This window comes from Podarcis melisellensis (assembly GCF_964234715.1).
Source record: "Podarcis melisellensis genome assembly, chromosome: 6".
NCBI lineage: Eukaryota > Metazoa > Chordata > Lepidosauria > Squamata > Lacertidae > Podarcis > Podarcis melisellensis.
This window is the reverse complement of record NC_138538.1, coordinates 309,885-330,979: the sequence shown is the minus strand read 5'-3', so window position 1 is coordinate 330,979 and position 21,095 is coordinate 309,885. Positions and strand designations below refer to the sequence as shown.

At 55.3% G+C, this 21,095-nt stretch overlaps 1 protein-coding gene across 5 annotated transcripts in view; it reads right to left on the bottom strand.

The window, feature by feature from the left end:
- Positions 1–21,095, bottom strand: part of CDH22 (cadherin 22) — an 86,915-nt gene that overhangs the window by 44,142 nt on the left and 21,678 nt on the right. For 3 of the 5 annotated variants that reach the window (XM_081916788.1, XM_081916787.1, XM_081916789.1), the window contains exons 2-3: positions 13,868–14,778; positions 7,767–8,061 (exon numbers count right to left, since the gene is read on the bottom strand). In XM_081916788.1, the coding sequence (XP_081772914.1) occupies positions 7,767–8,061; positions 13,868–14,101 (529 nt within the window). In that variant the 5' untranslated portion in view covers positions 14,102–14,778. Of the gene's footprint in view, positions 1–7,766; positions 8,062–13,867; positions 14,779–21,095 lie in introns of those variants that run through there. The other 2 variants (XM_081916790.1, XM_081916791.1) reach the window with 2 other exon arrangements.

Sequence of the window (21,095 nt, the reverse complement as noted above, 5' to 3'; positions counted from 1 at the left end):
AACAAAGCCTGGCCAGGATCTCACGCTGTGGAGGGAACAGCAACAGGGCTTGGAGACAAAATGCCCCCCACCCCACTACTCTGGGGCCCCACCTCCCTCCACGCACCCCTTTCCATCAACTGGGTGCAACTGGGGCGGCAGCAGCCTGGGTTGCCCTGACCGATGGTCTTCTCCAGGCAGGAGGTGACCCTGTTGCTTCCACTCGATCTCTCGGCAACTCAATGCAGAGGATCACGGGATCCTCCAGAAGGGCCTGTGAGACTTGGGAGGAGTCACAGTGGCTCCACTATGAACTATGGGGCCAATGTCAGAGGGCAGCACTGGGCAGCTCTCTCCTGGCACCCTGGCAGGCTGCTGCAAAGCCCCATCTTGTCCCCTCTGCCACTAAAAATCGAGATGAAGCCATGAGGAGTCGCCGCAAGTTGACCTGGGCTGAGGAGACAGCAGGGTGCCCATGAGAACCTGCCTGGCCAGGAGGACAGTGGGGCTCAGCGTCTCCCTATCCCTCCTTCCCCTCTGAAGTCAGGCAAGGTGGGATCTCAGGAGCAGGGCTTTCTTGCGGTGGCCCCTGTTGCACTCATTCTCCTGCAATTCACCTGGGGGCCTTTGCAGCTGAGGAGCGGGGTAAAAATGCTTTGAAGAAGAGCATGCAAGGACCGCGTCATTCAGACTCTCTTTCCAGCATCAGGTGAAACCCTTCAGAGAGGGAAAGGCTTTTCCACTCAGCTTTTACGAATGTGCTGCTGAAATGTTCTGCTGTAGATCTGGCATTTTTATGGCATTTTGCATGCCGCTCTGCGAGGCATGACAGAAGAGCAGCCAATGAACATTTAAATATATCATCAGATAAAACAACACCCTTCTTGAGATGCAGGAGACAGAACCCTGCAAGAACAGAAGAGGAACTCTGCTGGTTCGGGCCAAGGTCCCACCTAGTCCAGCCTCCTGTTCTCACGGTCTGTGAGAAACCCGCCAGCAGGATCCGTGCACAAGGGCAATTCTCCCCTCCTGCAGTTTCCAGCAACTGAGATTCCGAAGCAGGGCTGCCTCTGGCTGTGGAGACAGAAGCAGAGCCATCCTGGCTGGAGCCATCAATAGCCCTCTCCTCCACCACCACCAATTTGTCAAATCCTCTTTTAAATCCGTCCGGGTTGGGTGGTGTCCCTGCCTCCTGTGAGAGGGAGTTCCATTGTTTAACCACATAGAAGAATCCAGAGAGTGCAGCCCAGGTGTGGTGCCGCCCCTTTCTGTTTTGAGTCCCATCCCCTAATGTCAGGTGCTGGTGGTGGTTGCTCGTGAGTAACCAGTCAGGACTCCGACCTGTCTTTTACAGGTTTTATTGTGCAAACTATTTACAGTGCAGATCTACAAAGTTCATGTCCGTCTCAGTCACTTGCAGAATCCAGGAGTGGCCCCTTCCGGCTTCTCCCCCAACAGAAGAACTTCGGCACCCCAAGCCTCCTCCCCCCCCTTACATTTCACCCCTCTGTGCAAGTTGGCCGTCCCTCCTGGCCAGCCTGGCAAGGTGAGGCGCTGGGGTCCTCAGCCCTTTCCTCACTTGGCTGGCTCTTCCCTCTCTTCTCCACTGGAGGTGTGGCTTTTCCCACCGCTGGAAGAGGAACTGCTCCTCAGGAGTTTCGGAGGCTCTCTGTATCCCAAGGCCCCCCTGCCTCCCTCCCCTGACACCTAAGAATGCCCCTCCCACAATGGCCTGGGAGCTCAGACTCTCTCTCCGTGTCCTGCTCCATGCAATGGCCTGTCCTGCCAAAGTCCTTCAGAGGCTTCTGACAGGCCTGGCAAGCAGACGACGTCCGCCAGATCTTTCCAATCCATCTGCCTGCTGCTCAGAGAATGGTCGATGAGGCAGGACTTGCTGTGCCCTGGGCAGGGAGTCTTGCTCCTTTAGGTGCTGGGAAAAGGCCTCCCCCTTTTGCCTGCAGCAGACTTGGGCTCCCTCCTCCTGGCTCGCTTGCAGGGACCCAGGAGCCCTTTGGGAGAAACAGCATTGTGGTGGGGGCTCTCTTCCCGCCTTGGGGTGGGAGGCCACTTTCAGTGGCAAGAGCCCACGGGTGGGTGCCATCTGGACCCTGCAAGTCGCTTGTTCATTTCCCTCCGGTTTGTTTGCTTGTCTCTTCAGATTTTATTCTTCTTTTTGGCCCAAAGGCCCCTCAAAGCAGCTTATAGCAAGATGAAAATGCAGAATGCAAACAAGGCAACAAGACACACACACCAAGACTTTCATCAAATAACACGGTTTGGAAACGCACCAGATTAAGGCATCCACAGGATAACAGGGACCAACCGACTCCATGCAGGGCTTCTTGGGAAAGGAAAGCTCCCAGCAGAGGCTTACAAGACACTCCGGTCGTGGCAAAATGGGCCCAGGAGGACCCAGACTCCCTCCTTGGAAGCATCTCTAGTGAGAGGCAGAAGCAGGTGGAAGGACACAGAGAAGACTCTGGAGGGAAGAACAATCTGGCCAGGCAGAAGGGAGGTTTCTGATGCTCCTCGTTAGGGAAGGCGCAGCAAAGTCCGGGAGCCTCTACTGACAAGGCTCTGTGCCTCCCAGGAGACCACCCCATCACAGGTAGCAGAGCCACCCCCAGCCCGGGAGAGCTTGAGGGGTCACAAAGTCCGGCGTGTGGTGTTCAAAACCAATGGATGCTGCTGAGAACTGGGGTTCTGTGGACCCAGCTACCATCTCCACCGAGCAAACAAGCAATCCCGTTGGAAGTTTCCAAGCTGTCTCCAGGGGCAGCCCCAGGCTCCACATATTACAGCAGTCCAGATGAGAATTTCGCCTTTGTCCTTCCACAAACAAGGCCGGCGCCTGTATCCAATGCTTCCTACAGTGAGGAGCATCAGAGGCAAATAATTCTCCCCACGCTCCTCCAGCAGGACCTTTCACAGGAGGTGCGAGGGCTGCTCTGTGTTCGAATCCTGATTACGGGTTTCCCTTGGGGCCGTCCAGCTGGGCACTGCGGGGACAAGAGGCTGGGCTAGATGGGCCCTGGGCCTGATCCACCAGCCTCCTCTTAGGACAAGGACCTTCTGAATGCAGAGCAGATGTTCTGCCACTTCAACAGCAGGAGATGGCAGGACCAGGGAGCTGGGGGGAAAGGGGCACAAAACCTCCAAGAAGGAGAGAGAGAGAGAGCGCCAAGCAGAAATACACATGCCCAGCTAGATACCATGCTCTGGTTATCTCCCGCTTGGACTACTGCAATGCACTCTACATGGGGCTACCTTTGAAGGTGACCCGGAAACTACAACTAATCCAGAATGCGGCAGCTGGACTGGTGGCTGGGGGCAGCCGCCGAGACCATATAACACCGGTCCTGAAAGACCTGCATTGGCTCCCAGTACGTTTCTGAGCACAATTCATTTTTAAAAAAATAATAATAATATTTATTAACAGTTTAAACACTACAAAAGAAAAAGAATTAAACAAAACAATACAATACAAAAACAAAGACACTACGTAACACTAACACTAAGACATTAAACTAACAAAACAAAAACAATTTAAGACACATCCAATAATTTCAATATCTTATCTTTCATTCACTTGTTTCAACGACCTCCTCACACCTCCCTTTCGTATTCCACTTCAGTTAACTGTTTCAGCAATTCCTTTCCATCTTCCTCTGTTTTCTGTCCTGTAATTTATCTTAACACATTCTAACCTTATTTTTTCCCTTTAATACATTAATAATCTATTTGTACTTAATTCCTTATAACATTTCTACTAAAGCCATATAGCTTCATTCCAACATTTTCCTAACATTCATTGATTTTACAGTATTTCTGTAAATAGTCTTTAAACTTTTTCCAGTCTTCTTCCACCGACTCTTCTCCCTGGTCTCGGATTCTGCCAGTCATTTCCGCCAGTTCCATATAGTCCATCAACTTCATCTGCCATTCTTCCCGGATGGGTAAATCTTGTGTCTTCCAATACTTCGCGATGAGTATTCTTGGTGCTGTTGTTGCATACATTAAAAAAATTCTATCCTTTGGCACCAGTTGGCCGACCATACCCAGGAGAAAGGTCTCTGGTTTCTTCAGGAAGGTATATTTAAATACCTTTTTCATTTCATTATAGATCATCTCCCAGAATGTCTTAATCCTTGGGCACAATTCATAGTGGAGCGTCTCCACCCCGGACACCGGGGTCCACTTCCGATGGCCTTCTGGCGGTTCCCTCCCTGCGAGAAGTGAGGTTACCGGGAACGAGGCAGAGGGCCTTCTCGGTGGTGGCACCTGCCCTGTGGAACGCCCTCCCAGCAGATGTCAAGGAAATAAACAATAATCTGACATTTAGAAGACATCTGAAAGCAGCCCTGTTTAGGGAAGTTTTTAATGTTTGATGTTTGATTGTGCTTTTAATATTCTGTTGGAAGCCGCCCAGAGTGGTTGGGAAACCAGATGGGTGGGGTATAAATAATAAATTATTATTATTATTATTATTGAGCCAGAGTCCTAGGAACACCTGTGGCCAGAAGGAGCCTGGAATGCCAACGCTCTCCCAGGAAAGGGGGAGGATTCATGCTGGCAGAGCTTGGCATTCCCCAGACAGCCATCTGTCCCTCTTGGCTGGGCTTTGGGCTTGCTGGAGCCACAGCGGAAGGTCCTGGGACTCATGACAGCACCTTCCCCCCACTCCTCCCCCACCCCAGCCTTGGCCAAGCAAGCAAATCAGCTCTAGGAAAGGAGGGAGGGAGGGAGATGGGCAGGGCCCCCCTCCCTGCAGGAGATTAACCAATTCCCTCTGCAATGATAATCAGGACAAGTCTTGACCCCCAGCCGCCAAATCGCCTCTCTAAGCTGGTGGAGGAAGCTTGCGGCCGCCCAAGAAGCACGGGGGGGTGGGGCAACTCAGCAGGGAGGGCAGAGGGAAGCTGAACCCCAGATTGAAAGACCCCCCCACCCCCAGCTCAGGACCCCCAGCGTGAGCTCACAATCCCAGCCGAGAGGTTTCAGCCAAGACCCCCCCACCTCGCCCGCTGCTGCCCAAGTCCTCCTGGTAGGAAGGATGGGGGGGAGGTGGCAGTGGCAGCCCCTCCTGAAATCCTGGCCCCCTGAGCCTGGGCACATTTACACCCTTCTTTTTTCTCCAAGCAGCTCAAAGTAGCACATGTCACTATCTCCCCCACGCACACATTTCAACCCCACAACATCCCTGTAAGGTAGGTTAGGCTGAGAGAAGGCAATGACAGCCCCCCCAGGGTTGAGTGGGGATTCGAACCCAGGTCTCCCCCAGTTTGGAGCTCAAATTGCTGAGCCACAGTGTCTTACGCAGGAGCGGCATGTGGAAGGTGACAGTTCGAAAGCCATTCTTGGTGCACCCGGGATACCTGGAGCCTGACCCAAAATGATGTGGGGGGGGGGAGGAAGGGAAAGAACAAGACACGCGACCCGGGTGCGAAGGAGGCGCCCTGGAGACGGGTGCCAGTCACCCTGCTCCCCCCCATGCCCATTCCCTGCTCAGAGATGCCAGAAGGAGCCTCTGTTTCTGCCTCCGCAGCAGAGGAGGAGGAGGAGGAGGAGGAAGGTCTGAGCGCTTCTGACAAGGGCCTGGGGCTCCTCCGCCGCGGAGCGTGTCTGGCGTCCGCACGCAAGCCTCCCAGGACGCCCATTGCGCCGCCAAGGCACGTAGCTGCCGCTCCAAACCCTTCGCTCTGCTTTTAACTTCTGAGCCTTTTAATTTGCAGGAATCGCCTCCTTTCATGTAGGGAAAGAGCGTCTCTTCCTGCCTGTGATCTGCAATTTGGCACAGGCGCCGCCGCCTTTGATATGCCTTGTTTCCATCAGCTCCTGATCAGGCACCCCATAATTGTGAGCGATTTTCAAATAATCAGAGCCTCCGCTAATATCTCCCCCCCCCCCCAGGACCAAGCAGCTCTTTCCCTCCCCAAACACACAGCCTGCCTTCTCTCTCTCACCCGCCCAGGGAGGGCCAAGGGGGCTCACAGCCCCTCTCCAGAAATAAGTGCCGGGGCTCAACCCTGCCCCCCCCCAGCTTCTCTCTGCAGCTCAGCTCCTTAAGCAAGGAGGGTGGGGAAGGCAGGCGGTGGGGGCTCAGAGGAGCAAGGCAGGCAGTCTGCACGTGCTCAGGGACCACGTCTTCATTTACAGATTCCACCTTCCATTTCAGGAGACAGATTCTGGGGCTGATCTCAGCTGAGCCCCAAAACCATTTCACCGCCAAAGCCCAAGGGATCCTGCAAAACGCTTTGCCGCATTTCGATGCCACAGCAGAAGTTCGACCACTTTACCCTCACACCCCCCCATTACAAATTTATTTAGTTATTCACTTCAACCATTCAGGTACCACTTAATCCCTTTGGCCTCTAAGTGGTGGGCGGAAGACTTGATACAATGGAACCGAAAAAGAGTTAAAACAATAAAATCTGGATTCTGTATAAAAGCCCATTGGAGTAAAAGGAAAACAGATTCTGGAAGTGCTGGAAGTTCAGCCGGGAGAGAGAGGCCCGTCTGTCCCCCACTGGAAGGGGGAATGTTGATTATGTATTTACAAAAGTATTGTAAACAGGTTAATACATTGGATAGGCTTTTAAGTACACTTGTAATTTTAGAAATAGGGTAAGAAATTTGAGGTAGAAAAATAATTTGGAGTTGAAATGATATGCAGTTGAAAAAGAAAATTAAGGAACCTGGGGAGGTGGGGGAGGGAAGTCACGGGATTCGGAGAATTCTATTTTATGGATTTGATATTGCTTTTATGTATAAATTTCTGTTGCTGCTTGTTTTTTATTTTTGTTATCTTTGTTGAAGAATTAATTTTAAAAAATCATAGAAAAAGGAAGGGAGTGCACAGAATTGGCCACATAGTATGGTCTGCGTCATGGCGGACATGACCTGTGCCTCTGAGCCACGAAGAGCGACTCCTCTCTTTGGTTCATGAGGGGTCTTGCGCCCCAGTTCCTGAGGGACTTGAACCTGAGCAGGTAGCAAAGAGCCCAGGGAGCCGTGCGTAAGGTTGCTTCCAGTTGGGACCCTGGGTGGCTGAAAGGGTTAAAGAGCCCCAGCCACCCCGACACAGTGCCCCGATCCAGAGTAGGTCTCACCCCCTCACCCCACAGCTCTGTGACCTCTAAACCACCTTGCAACGCAAGGGATGCCCATGCAACAAAATCTCACGTCTCGTCGGCCCCAAACAGTTTTGCTCAAATGGCCCAACCTTGTGAGTTGCAGCCCAGCACCACTCAGCACCACTCAGCAGGGCGCCAGGTGGCAAAGGCTGGTGCGGCAAGTTCAAATGGCAAGAGAGGAACTTCCCCCTAAATGTTTGGAGAAACTGCTGTACTTCAGGGATGCTTTTCAGTTGCAGTTCCTGCATTGCAGGGGGTTGGACTAGATGACAAAGGAGGTCCCATCCGACTCAAGAGTTCTACGATTCTGACAAATCCTCAGCCCCCACCCCAAGGGAAAGGGGTATTTCCCAGGCAGCAGAAAGGACGTCCCCTGCATGGCCTGGAGCCAGGAACTGCAGATGGAGCAGGGGGGTAAGGGGGGAGCCTGGGGGTGAAGGAAGCAGGGCAAAAAGGCCCCAGAGGGGGCAGCATGGAGGAGGCAAAGAAACCCCCCAAGGGCCTTTCACAAGCAGAGGCCGGACCCTCGGAGGAGGGGGGGCACAGGACCGGAGGGCAGGCGTTTGGAAAGCCCTGAGCCCCCGGCCTGCTCCGCAGGGACCCTGGGGTGGGGGCAGTGGGTGGGGGTTGGGGGTGGCGTGCAGAGGGACTCACCGATGGGGGAGAGCTCGGCCACACTCCCGATGTAGGGCCCCCCCAGGAAGCGGGGCTCGCTGTCGTTGATGTCCTGTACCTTGATGACGAACTCCGACTCGGGCTCCAGCAGCCGATCCGTCTGGCGGTCCCTGGCCTGGGCGCGCAGCGTGTAGAAGGTCTTCTGCTCGCGGTCCAGGCGCTCGGTGGCGTGAATGTCGCCCGTCAGCTCGTCAATCAGGAAGATAGTGCCGGCCCCCTCCCCCGAGATGGTGTACTTGATGGAGCCGTCGCCCTCGTCCGAGTCCGAGTGGATCTGCGGGGAACCCAGACGGGGAGGTTGGTGTGGGAGAGACAAGCAGGGAGGAGAGCAGGCGCCCCGGGGTCAGCCCCACCGGCAGCATCTCCAGGCAGGGCTGGAAGGAGCCCCCTGTCGGAAACCCTGGAGAGTTACTGCTGCCAGCCAGTTTCGGGCAGCCTTTCATGTTCCCATTCAAACCAGCCCCTTACTTAGAACCATGAGGACTAGCGGCTTCCTTTATTTTGAGGGCAAATAGCATCCCTCCGCCAGCATCTCCAAGGAGCGCTGGGAGAGACCTGCCTCCGAGTTGCCATTGCTGCCAGTCAATGCAGCCAATACTGAGATAGATGGACCCAGCGGCCTGCCTTGGCATGTGGCAATTTCACAGTGGCAGCAGCTCCCAATGGCCAGGCCCTTGGCTCCGACATATGTGGGTCTGCCGTCTAGGGGGCAGCAGCTGAACGTGACCCTGTTGACCCCATCGTCACCTTCACCAAGTGAGAAATTGCTGGAGTGACTCTGCCTCTCTTTTGACTGAGAGCCATCATGGCACAGAGCTTAAGGGTGTCAGACCAGAGCCTGGGAAAGGCCTGAGTTTGAATCCCCGCTCAGCCATCAAGTTCACACAGCCTCTTGGCCCCTCCCACCTCACAGGGTTGTTGTGCGGCCAAAGGGCAGGGAGCCATGTATGCCCCCTTGGGCAACCTGGAGCAGGGCCTGGGAAGGCGGCTCTGGGGACCAGGATCGGATTCTGCTGGGAGGCCCTGGGCAGTGGCCAGGATCCTGCCAACCAGGAAAGAGGAGCTCCCCAGGCTTGCCCAGAGCCACTGGTGGAAACCCCACCACCTCAAGCCCGTCTTTTTGGAGGGAGGGGGCTTGGAAAGTAACGAGCAGGTACCTGGAATTGTAATGGAATTAAAAAATTCTGGGAAATGATATATAACGAAATGTTTTATTTAAAAAAATTAACCTTTGTTTAAAAAACCAGAAGCTTTTTTACTAGGAATTATAGGTACCGAGATTCCAAAAGATCAGAGGAAACTGTTCCTGTATGCTACAACGGCCGCTCGGAAGTTGCTAGCCCAGAGATGGAAGGGAGAGACAGCCCCCACCAGAGAAGAATGGCCAACCAAGTGGATGGACTCTGCCAAAATGGCAAAATTAACTGGGAAGCTCAGGAACCAAGAAGACAAGAGATTTTAAAAAGAATGGGAAATGTTTATAATGTATCTACAAACTCATTGCAAACAGGTCAAAACATTAGCAGGATTCTAAATACACTTGTAATGTAATAGACACTACAGATAATTTAGGAAGATGAAAAATTGGGGAAAGTATTGATATGCAGATGAAAACAGAATTAAGAGGAACCATGGATGGGGTGGGGTGGGGAGAAGTCAGGAGATTCAAAGTTATCTTGATACGTGAATGTGTATGATATTTTGATGCAATTATTTTTCTTTTCTGTTCTTTTTCTTTCTTTCTTTCTTTTTGAAAATCAAATTTAAAAAAATACTTCAAAAAGGAAAGTAACTAGCAGGAGCATCCCCCCCCCACTCCACCTCAAACACAGGTTTGGGGTCCCGGTTGCTGGATTATCTGGGGTCCCTCTGCCACCAGCCCTTTTCCCGGCTGCTTCATAGGACTCCTAATGAGCTCAGAGGCTGAACAAGCTTGTCTGACTTTGATCCCTGCCGGAATTTCTTCTGGCGCTCAGCTTTAGCGCAGTGACAGCCGGGACCCCACGCTCTGGGCTGGGTTCCCCTAAAGGCCACCTCAGAGGTCCCAGGGAAAGTGGGGAGGGGCCTTTTCCTTGGCGAGGAGCGAAAAGGAATGAGGAGCAGATCCATGCGCGTTGTGGGGAAAGCAGAGATGCTCAGGTGCCCACAAATCTCTGTGCCCCCCTTCCAACACGGTCACTGTGGCCTAGAAAGGGGGCCCTGCGGCCAGCAGGAGGGCCCCCCCACACTCCAAGAGGGCCCCCTTACTCAGGGGGCAGTGATGAGGGGACTCTGCCTGCCAGAGGAACAGAGATGCCACACTTGGGGACTTGCTCCACAAAGCAGCTCACCTGCACTGGCCGGCAGCAGCTCTGCTAAGAACATGAGAAGAGCCTTCTGGGTCAGGCCAATGGGCCGTCTAGCCCAGCATCCTGTTCTCACAGCGGCTGGACAGTTTTGGAAACTGCAATCAGAATCCGAGCCCCAGAGCAACTCTCCCCTCCTGCGGTTTCCAGTGATTCAGAAGGAGGGCTGCCGGCTGAGCCAGCCTGGCCAGGAGCCTCCCCAGTCCTCTCCCCCCCCCCCCGAATTTCCCTGGTCCTCTTTTAAAGCCTTCCGAGTCGGTGGCCATCGCTGCCTCCGGTGGGAGCAAGTGCCACAGTTTTAACTATGCTCTTTTCTTTGTTCCCTCCCAAATCTTCCAACCCTCTCCAGCGTCTCAGGCAAAAAAGCCCCCCCCCCTCCTCCCTACCTGCTACCGAAGATCAAACAAGCAGACAAACAGGGATGAATCACTTGTCCCTTTTTTTGTACCTGCCTTTCAGCAAACAGCCCCAGGGCAGGGTTGAAAAAAAATGACATTTTTTTGAAGCGCCATGCACAATTAAATTCTTTAAATAAAAACCACAAAAAACCAACTAATTCTCCAAAGAGCAAAAGAGCAGCACAGGAGAGCCAGGCGAGAGACGGTTTGGGATCAAAACGGAAACCTTCTGCATGCCAAACACCCGACCTACCTTCTCCCTGAGCCACCGGGCTGAGCAGCTGCCTCTGCCCCAGCCTGGCCCTGCTCAGCCGCCAGGGAGCAAGCAAAGAACAAGGTCAAGTGCCCAATCTCAAGAGGGCATGGAGCCCCTTTCCACATTCCAGCTGAGATCAGTGGATGAGGACACCCACGTTCAGGGGGGCAGCTCAGCTGGTGGCCCTTTGGGGAAGCTGGAGCCAGGCAGGGGGGCTGGGGGAGGTCTTGGCTCCCACCGTCACCGGCTCAGAGCTCTCCCCCCCCCCCGTCCTGCGGAAGGGATCTGCGCCACCCGGGAGCGAAAGGGTCCCCGGCATCTCCCCTCGGCCCCAGAGTGCCTGGAATCTGGGCCAGATGTCCGGAGATAATTTTATGGGTGGCATTAAACTGAGTTATGAGGTTTTTACAATCCAGCCACTTATGAGAAATCTATTAACGGTAACTGGACGGGCAGAGCCCAGCGCGGTGGCGCACGGCAGAGGCGTTAATTGGGACCATCCATAACGGGCCGGGCCCCCGGAAAGGCCTCGCCAGACGCCTTCATTTACTCCCCAACATTTTTTGCTGAGAATCAGCAAAGTTGCCAGAGAAGGGAGACGTCCATTAATCGGCTAATGAAATATGAAAATGTTTATGGCCCACTCAATCTTCCAAACTGCAGTTCCATAATCCACCTCCAGACACAGACGCGGCTCCCGCAGCCAGCAGGGATGGCAGACCTGCCACGTTTTACGAGGCCCTCGTTAGATTTGTCTCGTTAGGGGCAGTTTATGTTTCTATTTACCTCGCTGGGGAGGGGAAACCAGCCTCAGGGCCAAACTATTCGGAGAGCATCCCCAGAAGGACCTCAGAGACAGCCACACCCACGGCAGGCAGCCACCTGCGCCCGGTTGCCTGGCAAAGATGGAAGGCGAGCAACTGCGCTGCCCACCCCCTGCCTCAAATCAGGCAGGGGGGACGACCACCTCCCTGCGTTCCCACCTCCGTGACCTTTCCATCGCTTGCTTTTTGGCTCTGCAAAGAGCAGATCCCTGCTGCCACTTCCCCAAGCCTGCAGAAAGGGGTCGCCTGGAGCTCCCAGCAGGGTCTGCCCCCCCCCCCCAGCTTGTGACAGGAGGGGAGTCTTCAAGTCAGTTTGCAGAGGAAATAAATGCGGAGGCGCAAGCAAACGTTGACTCTACAAGGTCAACTCTGTGCCAACCGTGCAATGGACTTGCCACAGCTATGAGCCACAGGCGCCCCCCCCCCCAAGGACTGAGCTCCCCAGGAGGAATCTGTCTTCTGGACAGAAGTTGGGGGTCAACTGCTGTGTCAGCCCTGAAGCCTCTTCCTCCTCCTCCTCCCTAGTTGGAGCCTTTCACACATGGGGGGGGGGCTAACAAGGGTGTCAGCAGACACCCACGGAGGGGATTTTTAAAAAGAATTGCTCCAAAGTAAAGCAGCTGAAGGGGAGTGGGGGGGAGTGGGGATAAGTGTGATCATTTGGGGGGGAGCAGATGTGACCCTACTGCCACCCCCTCCCCATCTTTGGCTCCCAGGTCCACCTGTGGGCAGCAGAGAAGCCCAGCTCAGCATCCGGGGAAGGAAGGGGGGCACTGAGTGGAAGGGCAGAGAAACCCAGGCGCCAGCCCTGGGAAAGGGGCTTGAAGAGGGTTTTGGAAAAGAGACAAAAGCCTTTCATCTCCTCCGTCTGTTAAAAAGGGAAATTGTTTCCTTGCCCTAAAGGGCCAGAAATCTGGGATTTTACGAGGCCATTAATTACCTCCTACTAATTAAATCAAAATTAAATGTGAGCAGAGGTGCATTTTCCTTATTAAAACGATTAAACAGAAAGCACAGATACACAAATAAAAAACGACTCTGGGACGGTGGAAGAAAGGAAATCAAATAAGAACTCGCCCTTAATGAAGGCGCTTCTGGTGTTTGCTCCAACTCATAAAGCCCAAGTTCATCAATTTCCTTTAAATATTAGCAACTTAATTAAATCTGTTTTTCCCCCTTTAATCCCCTCCTCTATCTAAAATAGATCTGTCCACAGGCACAAGTTTGTAACTCATGCTGACCCCATAATTCTATTTTTTATTATTTAAAAAAAACCACGGAAATCCACATCAAACTGACAGGGGCCTCGGGGGAAATTACACTTCAGAAAAAGGATTAGCTCAAGTACCCAGATTTTATGAAAATGTTATTGGTCCTGACTGGCGCGTCTGGGCAAGGGGCGGGCGGACGAGCGGGCAGGAGGCGCAGGGAGAGCCAGGGCAGAGAAGCAGGAGGCGGCGCTGGCAGAGACGCCGTGCCAAGGGGGTAAGGGGTAGGGGGTAAGGGGTAAGGGGAAGCGCCCGGCGGCGATGCCCACAGGGCAAGGAGGCACCAGGGCCCAGACGCTCCCTCCGAGGGAGAAGCCGCTTCTCTGCGCAGCCCGCCTGCCGTTTCCTTGGCGCTGGCAGCCGCTGTGGCAAGCAGCGTGCAAAGGGGCTGTAAAATGGGTTAGTTTTAGGTTCCCAGAGTTCATTTTGGAAAGGAGGCTGTTGCTAGGCTACCTCTGGAATTCGCCAAGGCCTGATGCTTCGAGTCGCTCCCCAGGGGAGCCGTGAATTAACTGGAACGGCAGCGGCATCAGCAGTGGGGGGGGGGGGCAGGAGAGAGCGTCCTGCCGGGGGAGGCGAGGCGAGGAGGCACCGATCCAAACTTAATGCCCAGGCATGTCCCAGCCAACTTTCCAGGTCAGCTCAGAGGACCCACGGCAGGAGGAGGGAGAGGCAGCCTTAGAAGGGTTTCACGCTGCCCATGTGCATGCGGCTGTTTGACAGTGGATCCATCTCCCGGGGGGGGGGGGAACTCTCCTTCCTTGGAGACTTTTAAGCAGAGGCCGGAGAGCCATCTGTCAGGGACCTTCTAGTTGAGATCCCTGCCTTGCAGGGGTGGACTAGAGGACCCTTGGTGGTCCCTTCCCACTCTCCCATTTATGATTCTAAGCAGCCCCATGTTCCCAGCCCTGGGGAAGGCGGGGAGCCCCTCCCTCTTTACCGAGCAGACGGCCCCTGCCCCCCGCCCGCCACGACCCGGCTGCCTTTACCTTCCCCACGTACAGTGGTTCCGTGCCGGTGTACTCTTCCACCACGAAGAACTGGTTCCAGACCCAGCCTCTCTTCACGCGCCCGCTGCCCGGCAGCCCCCCATCCCCGGACTCTTCTGGGCCGGAGCCCCCAGGCTCCATGTGCATGGACACGACCCCCGCAGGGCAGCAGCCCAGGCCCCACAGAAGCAGCAGCAGCAGCGGTCGGATCCAGAAGGAGTCTCGGGAAGCCATCACCACAGAGCCCTGGCAGCTAAGAGGCAGGAGGTGGGCATCCTCTGCAGAGGGAGGGGGCAGCCACAGGCTGTGGGTCAGCCGTCCGTGGGGGGCAGCAGTCTCGGCATCCTCGGGAAGAGAGCGGGCGAGGATCACATGCCTGCCCCAGTCCCAGCAGCCCCCCTCCCTCCCGGCAGGATCAGCTGTCCAGGACCAGGAGAGTCAGGCATCAGGACAACGTGAGGATGGGGCCTGCCCCATGCTGGGCGCAGCACCCACACAAGGGGCCTCTCCTGGTGCAGAAGGGACCCTCTGAGGCTGGCCCAATCCTGCTCCTCCTGAAGTCTGTGTACACCCAGGCGCCTCTTGCTGGCTCCGCTCGCCCTAGGTGAGTCTAGCACAAGAACCAGCTGCCTGCTTCTTGAGCACCCAGGGGGGCTGGTGGGCCCCAGCAGCTCAGTTTCCAAAAAGGTCCTCGGGCACCCAACTCGCTGGGAGCACCCGGTGTGGTCAGGTGGTGGCTGGTGCGCGGCGGATCAGGGCGAAGGATCTGGCAGGTCCCGTTTCCGCCAAGGTGTCGTGGCTCCAGATCCTGCCATTGGGGCCCATCCCAAGCAGCAGCTGCTGGCAATGCCCTCTGTCCTCTGCTTGGTCAAAGAGGCTGGCAGGCGAGGTTGGCGTCCATCCCCAGGGACCTGGGAGAGAGAAAAAGGGGTGGTGAGTGAGGGGCTTGCGGGGGCGACTCTGCCCTTCCCCTCCCCTCCAGGTGAGGAGAGGGGCTGATGGATGCGGGTGCTCCTGGCAGCAGGATTGTGCTCTTGCCTGCCTCAGTTCCCCCCACAGACCCCCCCACACCCCTGCCAGGTCTGGAGCCACCTGTCCTGCAACGACTCCGAGACCCTCTGAAGGCACAACCCCCTCCTCACATTGCCAGGCGGGTGAAGAAGTGAAACCGTGACCTGCAGTCCCAGACGTGGGGGCCTTGCAGGGACCCGTCAGGCCACAAGGTTTCAATTGCATGCCCAACTGAAGCCAAGTCCACAAACGTCCAGCTGTCCGGCTGTCAGTTGTGGTCTGATGGCCACAGAAGTCCCTCGGGAGACTCTCCGGGGGAATAGACAAAGGAGACCCCCCCCCCGCCATGCCAGGATCGAGGGCCATCGTGCCATTTGAACAGGATGCCTGTAAGACCCACCAGTAGCCAGAGGGCGACCCACAGGTTGGCTGTGGGGCAGGACAACATGAGGAATCTGCGCACGGCTCTGGAAGGAATCCTGCCTGCCTGCCCCTTATCCTTTGCATCCCTGCAGGGAAGCAGGCCGCAGCCTCACTTCTTAAAAATAAAATAAAACCAGGGAATTCTCCGCTCTCCAGACACTGCTACCCTGAGGCAGCCCAGCGCTCCCAGCAGCCCCACACATGGGCAAGTCTCTCGCGCCACCAGCGGCACACCCCACAGCACACAATATATTCCCTCCATAACGGGTTTGGGCGGCATTTATGGGGACTTGTCAGTTGCGAGAGGCCGCTGGGAATCGAGGAGAGAGGAACACACAGTCACACACACAGCAATTCATTTATTTTATTTCATAAAATTTACGCACCACCTGGGTTTTTTTTGAAACAATACAAAACCTTGAAGTGGTTTACAAAAAGATAAAAGAAGAAACTCAAGCAATTTTGCAGCCATGCTTTAATAAAACATACAGCAGTTAGAACAGGTTAAAGTTCACATCTGCTTTTGAAACAAGAACGTTTTCATCTGGCCCCAAAGAGAAGAAGAAAGGCGGCTGCTTGGATGTGTTGTCAACAGGCAGGGAGTTCCCAAGTGAAGCTGCTGCTGCCACAACGGAGATCTTACAAAGGCAGAGCAGGGCATACATGGCCCCCGGGGCAGTGCCAGCCCCACCACCTCCCCGTCACTGCCATCCTCGTTCATCTGCAGGCCCCCTTTCCTCAGTTAAAACCAGACTGAAGGCGGCTCACGACATAAAATGATTCCCATTACTACAAAACTACAACAATAAAAACATATCTGAACAAAATAATCCCCATTTATGTCATCATAATAAGACCTAAAGATAGATTCAAAAAAATAATATCCATAACTGCAAAACTAACAACTCCAAAATTAAACCTTGATTTCAACAACAAAATCCCTAAAAAAACACCCCTAAGGGACTGCAGGAAGCTTCTGCCCCCCATCCCCACAAAGGGGGCTGCTTGGAAGCCCCTTTGTTCCAGCCCCAGAGTGCGACTCAGTGGACCTGATGGCAGCAGCAGCTTGCCCAAGAGGCCTCTGCAGCTGTCTGCCTGGGCTGGCACTCTTGCTCTCTTGCACAGGGCAGGTGGCAGGCACAAAATGCCAGGGCCGCTCGCCCAGAACCACCCTCACACCTCCCTGTCAAAAAGCGCACCCTAGCTGAGGAGGGAGGAAAGTGAGGCTGCAGAGAAAGGCAGCAGACTCTGAACGGCAGCAGCAGCAGCCTAGCCAAAGTCACAGGCAGAGTCCACAAGAAATACATTTTTAGAAAAGGGATCCAGGAAATTATTGGCTGGTTAACTTTGACTTCTATTCTAGGAAAACAGGCGGAAAGATTGACTAAACACATAATTGCCAAGCCCATGGAAGAACAAGCTTTGCTGAGGAAAAACCAGCATGGCTTCTGCAAGGATAAGTCCAACACCAGGCAGTTTATTATATCAAAGCACAAAAATAGATAACATAGCTACAAAAACCACCCTCCCCCCCAAAAAAACCCCACAACACCATGCAGTTTTAAGGGTTAGGGTTCAATTAGCCAAAGGTCTGGGAGAAGAGGAACATTTTTGCCTGGTGCCTAAAGATATGTAATGAACCTCCCTGGGAAGGGCGTTCCACACAGAGGAGCCACCACAAAAAAGGCCATCCTTGCGTTGCCACCCTCCAGACTTCACAGGGAGGAGGAACACAAAGAAGGTCCTCAGAGGATGACGGCAGGATCCAGGTCTATTCGTATAGGGAGAGGCAAGACTTTGAATTGGGCCCAATAGCTCATCGGCAGGCCGTGCAGTCGGGCTATAAAGCCCTAAATGCCTTAAGGCTGAGATCTAGGAAGGACAACCTCATTCCCAGGAACCTGCCCATCATCTGGAAGATAGTGGGATGAGATGGGGGGGGGCTTCTTGGTGGCAGAGCCCCAGTTACCGATCTCTCCCTCCCACAAGAGGGGCCAGACTGGCTCCCGTCTTCCTGTTTTTACTCTGCATTCTTAAGCAGTTTTTAATTTTTTTGTATCAAGGTTTATTGATTTTTAACCCAAGAAAGGCTCTGGTGAGAACTATGGTGCCAGAATGCAGACCTTGGTCAAAGTGCTGTGGGCACCAAGTGGCCGGCCTGGGGAACAAAAGAAGAGGGCGGGTGCTGGGCACTGGCGGGCAGCGCCACCCCAACAGCGCTGGCGGTTGCTGAGCTGGGGCTGAAAAGCAGCAGAGGAAGGTTGGCAGAAGTCAATGCGTGTGGGTGCCGGGAAGCAATCTGCAAATATTACAATCTTCCCAAATGTAGACTTGAGATCTGAAGAGCATGGAGAGATGAGGACCCACCTGTCCTTGGAACCACCCACCCCTTAGCCAGCTCAGGTCAGCAAGAGCTCCACTGGCTTCTGCCCCTCCTCCACCCCCCCCCGGGACTTGGAGGAAGAGAGAGACCCAAGGGGGGGTCTGAAGGGGCCCAGGAGGCCACGTGCCAAAGCTAGAGGGCTCTGCAGGTGTGATTGGTGCCCAGTGGGCATCTGGTTGGCACCCCTGGGAATGCCACCTTGGGCTCTGAGACGGAAGAGGGGCAAAGGCAGGAAGAAAAGAAAACAAGAGTGACTCACAGAGGGTTCTGCTTCCCTGGCAGGTGAGTTCCCATGGCTGCCTCTCCTTCCCAGGCCCCCACTCTCCCCCCCCCCCGACACCCGTGACTTGGGCCAGTTTGGCGGACCAGGATTTTTGTTTGTTTGTTCCAAGGAATTTCTGTTGTGCGTTGCCCACTGCTTTCCCTCTCAGCTTGGGGACTCCTTTTGTGTAGAGGGATGCATAAACTGAATAAATCTAATCTGTGTCTCTCATCGGCAGCCCACTCTCCACGGCTGGCGCTCTCCGTGGCCAGGATTACGTGGGCTGCTCTGGCCTCTCTCTCAGCAGCCTGTTGCTCTCCCCCTCCCAATGCATCCCCCTCCCCAATTGCTAAGGGAACCTGGGTGGAGGGAAGAGAGAGGCACCCCCAAAACCTAGCCAGGCAGAGCAGGCAGGGGGCACCCTTCTCCAAGGGGGGGGAAGACTCCTGGGCCAGCACACCCTGTTCTCTGCACACCCCCCATGGGAAGGAGCAGGGTGCCAGCCACAGAGGGCTCTGCCCCCCAATGTGCAGTGGGGCTCAGTCCAAGGTGTCGAGGCAAGCGCCCCATGGAGCTAGGAGGCGGGCGGGCAGCCCCCTCTCTCCACGGATAAGACAGGCGCACAAACACCCATCATCACAACAACGGCTCCCTCCCGCCGTGTCCCCCACCCACACGTGGAGGGCCAGGCAACGGTTGCTGTGGGAACGCCAACCTGCCTCCAGAATCCTTCCCCCTCCTCCCGGCTGCCTTTTGTGCTCAGCCATCTCCTCCGTAAAGTGACCCTGCCAGCGGGATGGGGGTGGGCCGCTCCCCCTCTCTCCTCTCACCCCCCACCCCACTCCAAAGAGGGCAGAGGGTCTCTGGATCCAGGCCCCAGCCCAGCAGTTGGCAGCCAAAGCACCAAGGGACTCCTGGGCTAGGCAGGTGAGAGGGAGGGACTCCATGCACTCCACAGCGCCAGCCCCCCCCACGTGCTCCCCCCTCCCTCCCTCCCTCCCCCTCCTCCCGCTCTGCTCTCGTCAGTGTGTGTTTGGCAGAGCTGTACTGTACATCATGTTGACAGTAGAAATTACATCCTGAGCTTATGTTTTACACTCTGCCCTGTCAGAACTCACCGCAGCCCAGTGATCAGGACAAATTGAATAGCATCCCGTCCGTGTCAATATTTATTTCATTTCACAAATGCGGCGGCCGGCAATCGGAGGGGAGACACCACCTGCTCATCTGGCGCGTGGGACGGGGGGGGCACACCAGAGGGATGCTGGGAAGCCTGCGCTGGCAAGGCCCGGCAGGATAGGCGGCAGCCACAGAGGCCCCTAGACACTCACACACACAGAGAGAGCACAAATGACCTTTGGGCACCTGGGGAGGCTGCGGGCAAGGAATGCCAACACAGCCCCCCCCCCCAGTCCCTGCAGTTCCTCCAGGGTGGCATTGAGGGGCCCAGGAGACTCCCTCAGCCTCTGCCAACCCCACACACTCCCCACAAGAAAACGAGAAGAGCCTGCCGGATCAGGCCCACCTAGATCAGCATCCTCTTCTCCCAGGGGCCAACCAGATGCCTCAAAGGGAAGCCCAAACACAAGATCCGAGCACAGGAGCCCTCTCTCCTTCTGAGGTTTCCCTAAGAACATGAAAGGAGGCTGCTGGATGAGGCCCACCCAGCCCACCAGACACCCACTATGGGAAACCTGCAAGCGGGACCTGAGCGCAAGAGAAACTCTCCCCTCCTCCAGTTTCCCACGGCTGGAATTCAGAAGCCCGGCTGCCTCCAGAGCAGAGCTCTCGCCAGCCCTCCCCCCCCCCACCCTCCTGGATTTGCCAGCCGAGACCTCAGGAGGGACCCTGCCTGCCACTCTCCATGTTTCTCCGGCCCCTGCGGAAGAAGTGTGGCTTCCCCTGGACTCTGTTTTCCTCCAGTGCATTAGTGCGGGATCACAGCACTCTATCCCACTTAATGCCTCAGCAAGACCACCTGCCTGGCATCTCATCTCGGGGAGGCAGCCCGGCGCAGAGAGGCCGGCCGCCGACAGATCTCGCCGCGATGGGCCAAGGAGCCTGTATTATTCCAGCGGCAAATTCCTCTCTCAGATTGTCAACAGCGCAGCAAATTGCAGTGCCATGTAACTGTGTCTCCTCTCCTTAAACAAGATTCAATTCCACTTAACTCTCCCCTTCCTCGGGGAGGGCGGGGGGGGCAGGACACGCAGGCCGGAATTCATTTCCCGGGATCTGCTAGGCAGGCGCCGGCGCCGTTACCAAGGCAAAGTCCTTGGGAAACTTTATTATCACTTGCCACCTCAAAGCACCTGCGCAGGCAGCAAGGCGGACGCTTCCGCTGGGGTGGAATTCAATTTCTCTCCTGCCTCCTGCGAGGAGACGGAGCCACAAATGCTACAAACATCACAAACACACCCGGGGAGCAGGGAGGCCAGCGGAGGAAAGGGGCCTTGAACCCAGATCCTTCAGCATATACTGAAAGGGCCAAACTGAAAGGAGCTGACCAAGCCTCTGGCAAGGACCAGTTGGAAGGGACCCCCGGGCTCATCCAGTCCAGCCCCCTGGATTGCAGGAATTGCAGCTCAAGAACCCCTGACAGGTGCCACCTGGGCTCTGCTTAAACTCCTCCTTCGAAATGCAACCTGGCACATTCCCTGCCCACCCACTCCAGAGCAGGTGAGGAACTGCTCATCTACTGCCCAGTCTTGCTGGGCAAGCCACCCACCCCCCAAAATAACACCCCCAACTATAGATGTGGGGAGCTAAGCCTGGCTGTGGACTCCTGCAAGGGGCTGGGCTCAAAATAACAACTCCTGCCTAGGAGGCAGCAGGCAAAGGGATGTTTCCTGCCTTTGAAACAGCTCAGAAGAGAGCCTGGAAGGGGTGCAGAAGAGGGAGACCCAGGGCCTGGAATCCACGCCTGATGAGGAATGGTTGAGGGAGGTGGGAAAGAGGAGACTGAGAAGCGACAGGGGAGCCACATGCAAACATCTCAAGGGCTGCCGCAGAGAGGATGGAGCAAGCTTGTTTTCTCCTGCTCCAGAAGGGAGGACCCAAATGAGAAAGGAAATTCTGTAGACTCTCCTTCCTTGGAGGCTTTGAAGCAGAGGTTGGGTGGCCATCTGTCTTGGATGCTTTAGTGAAGA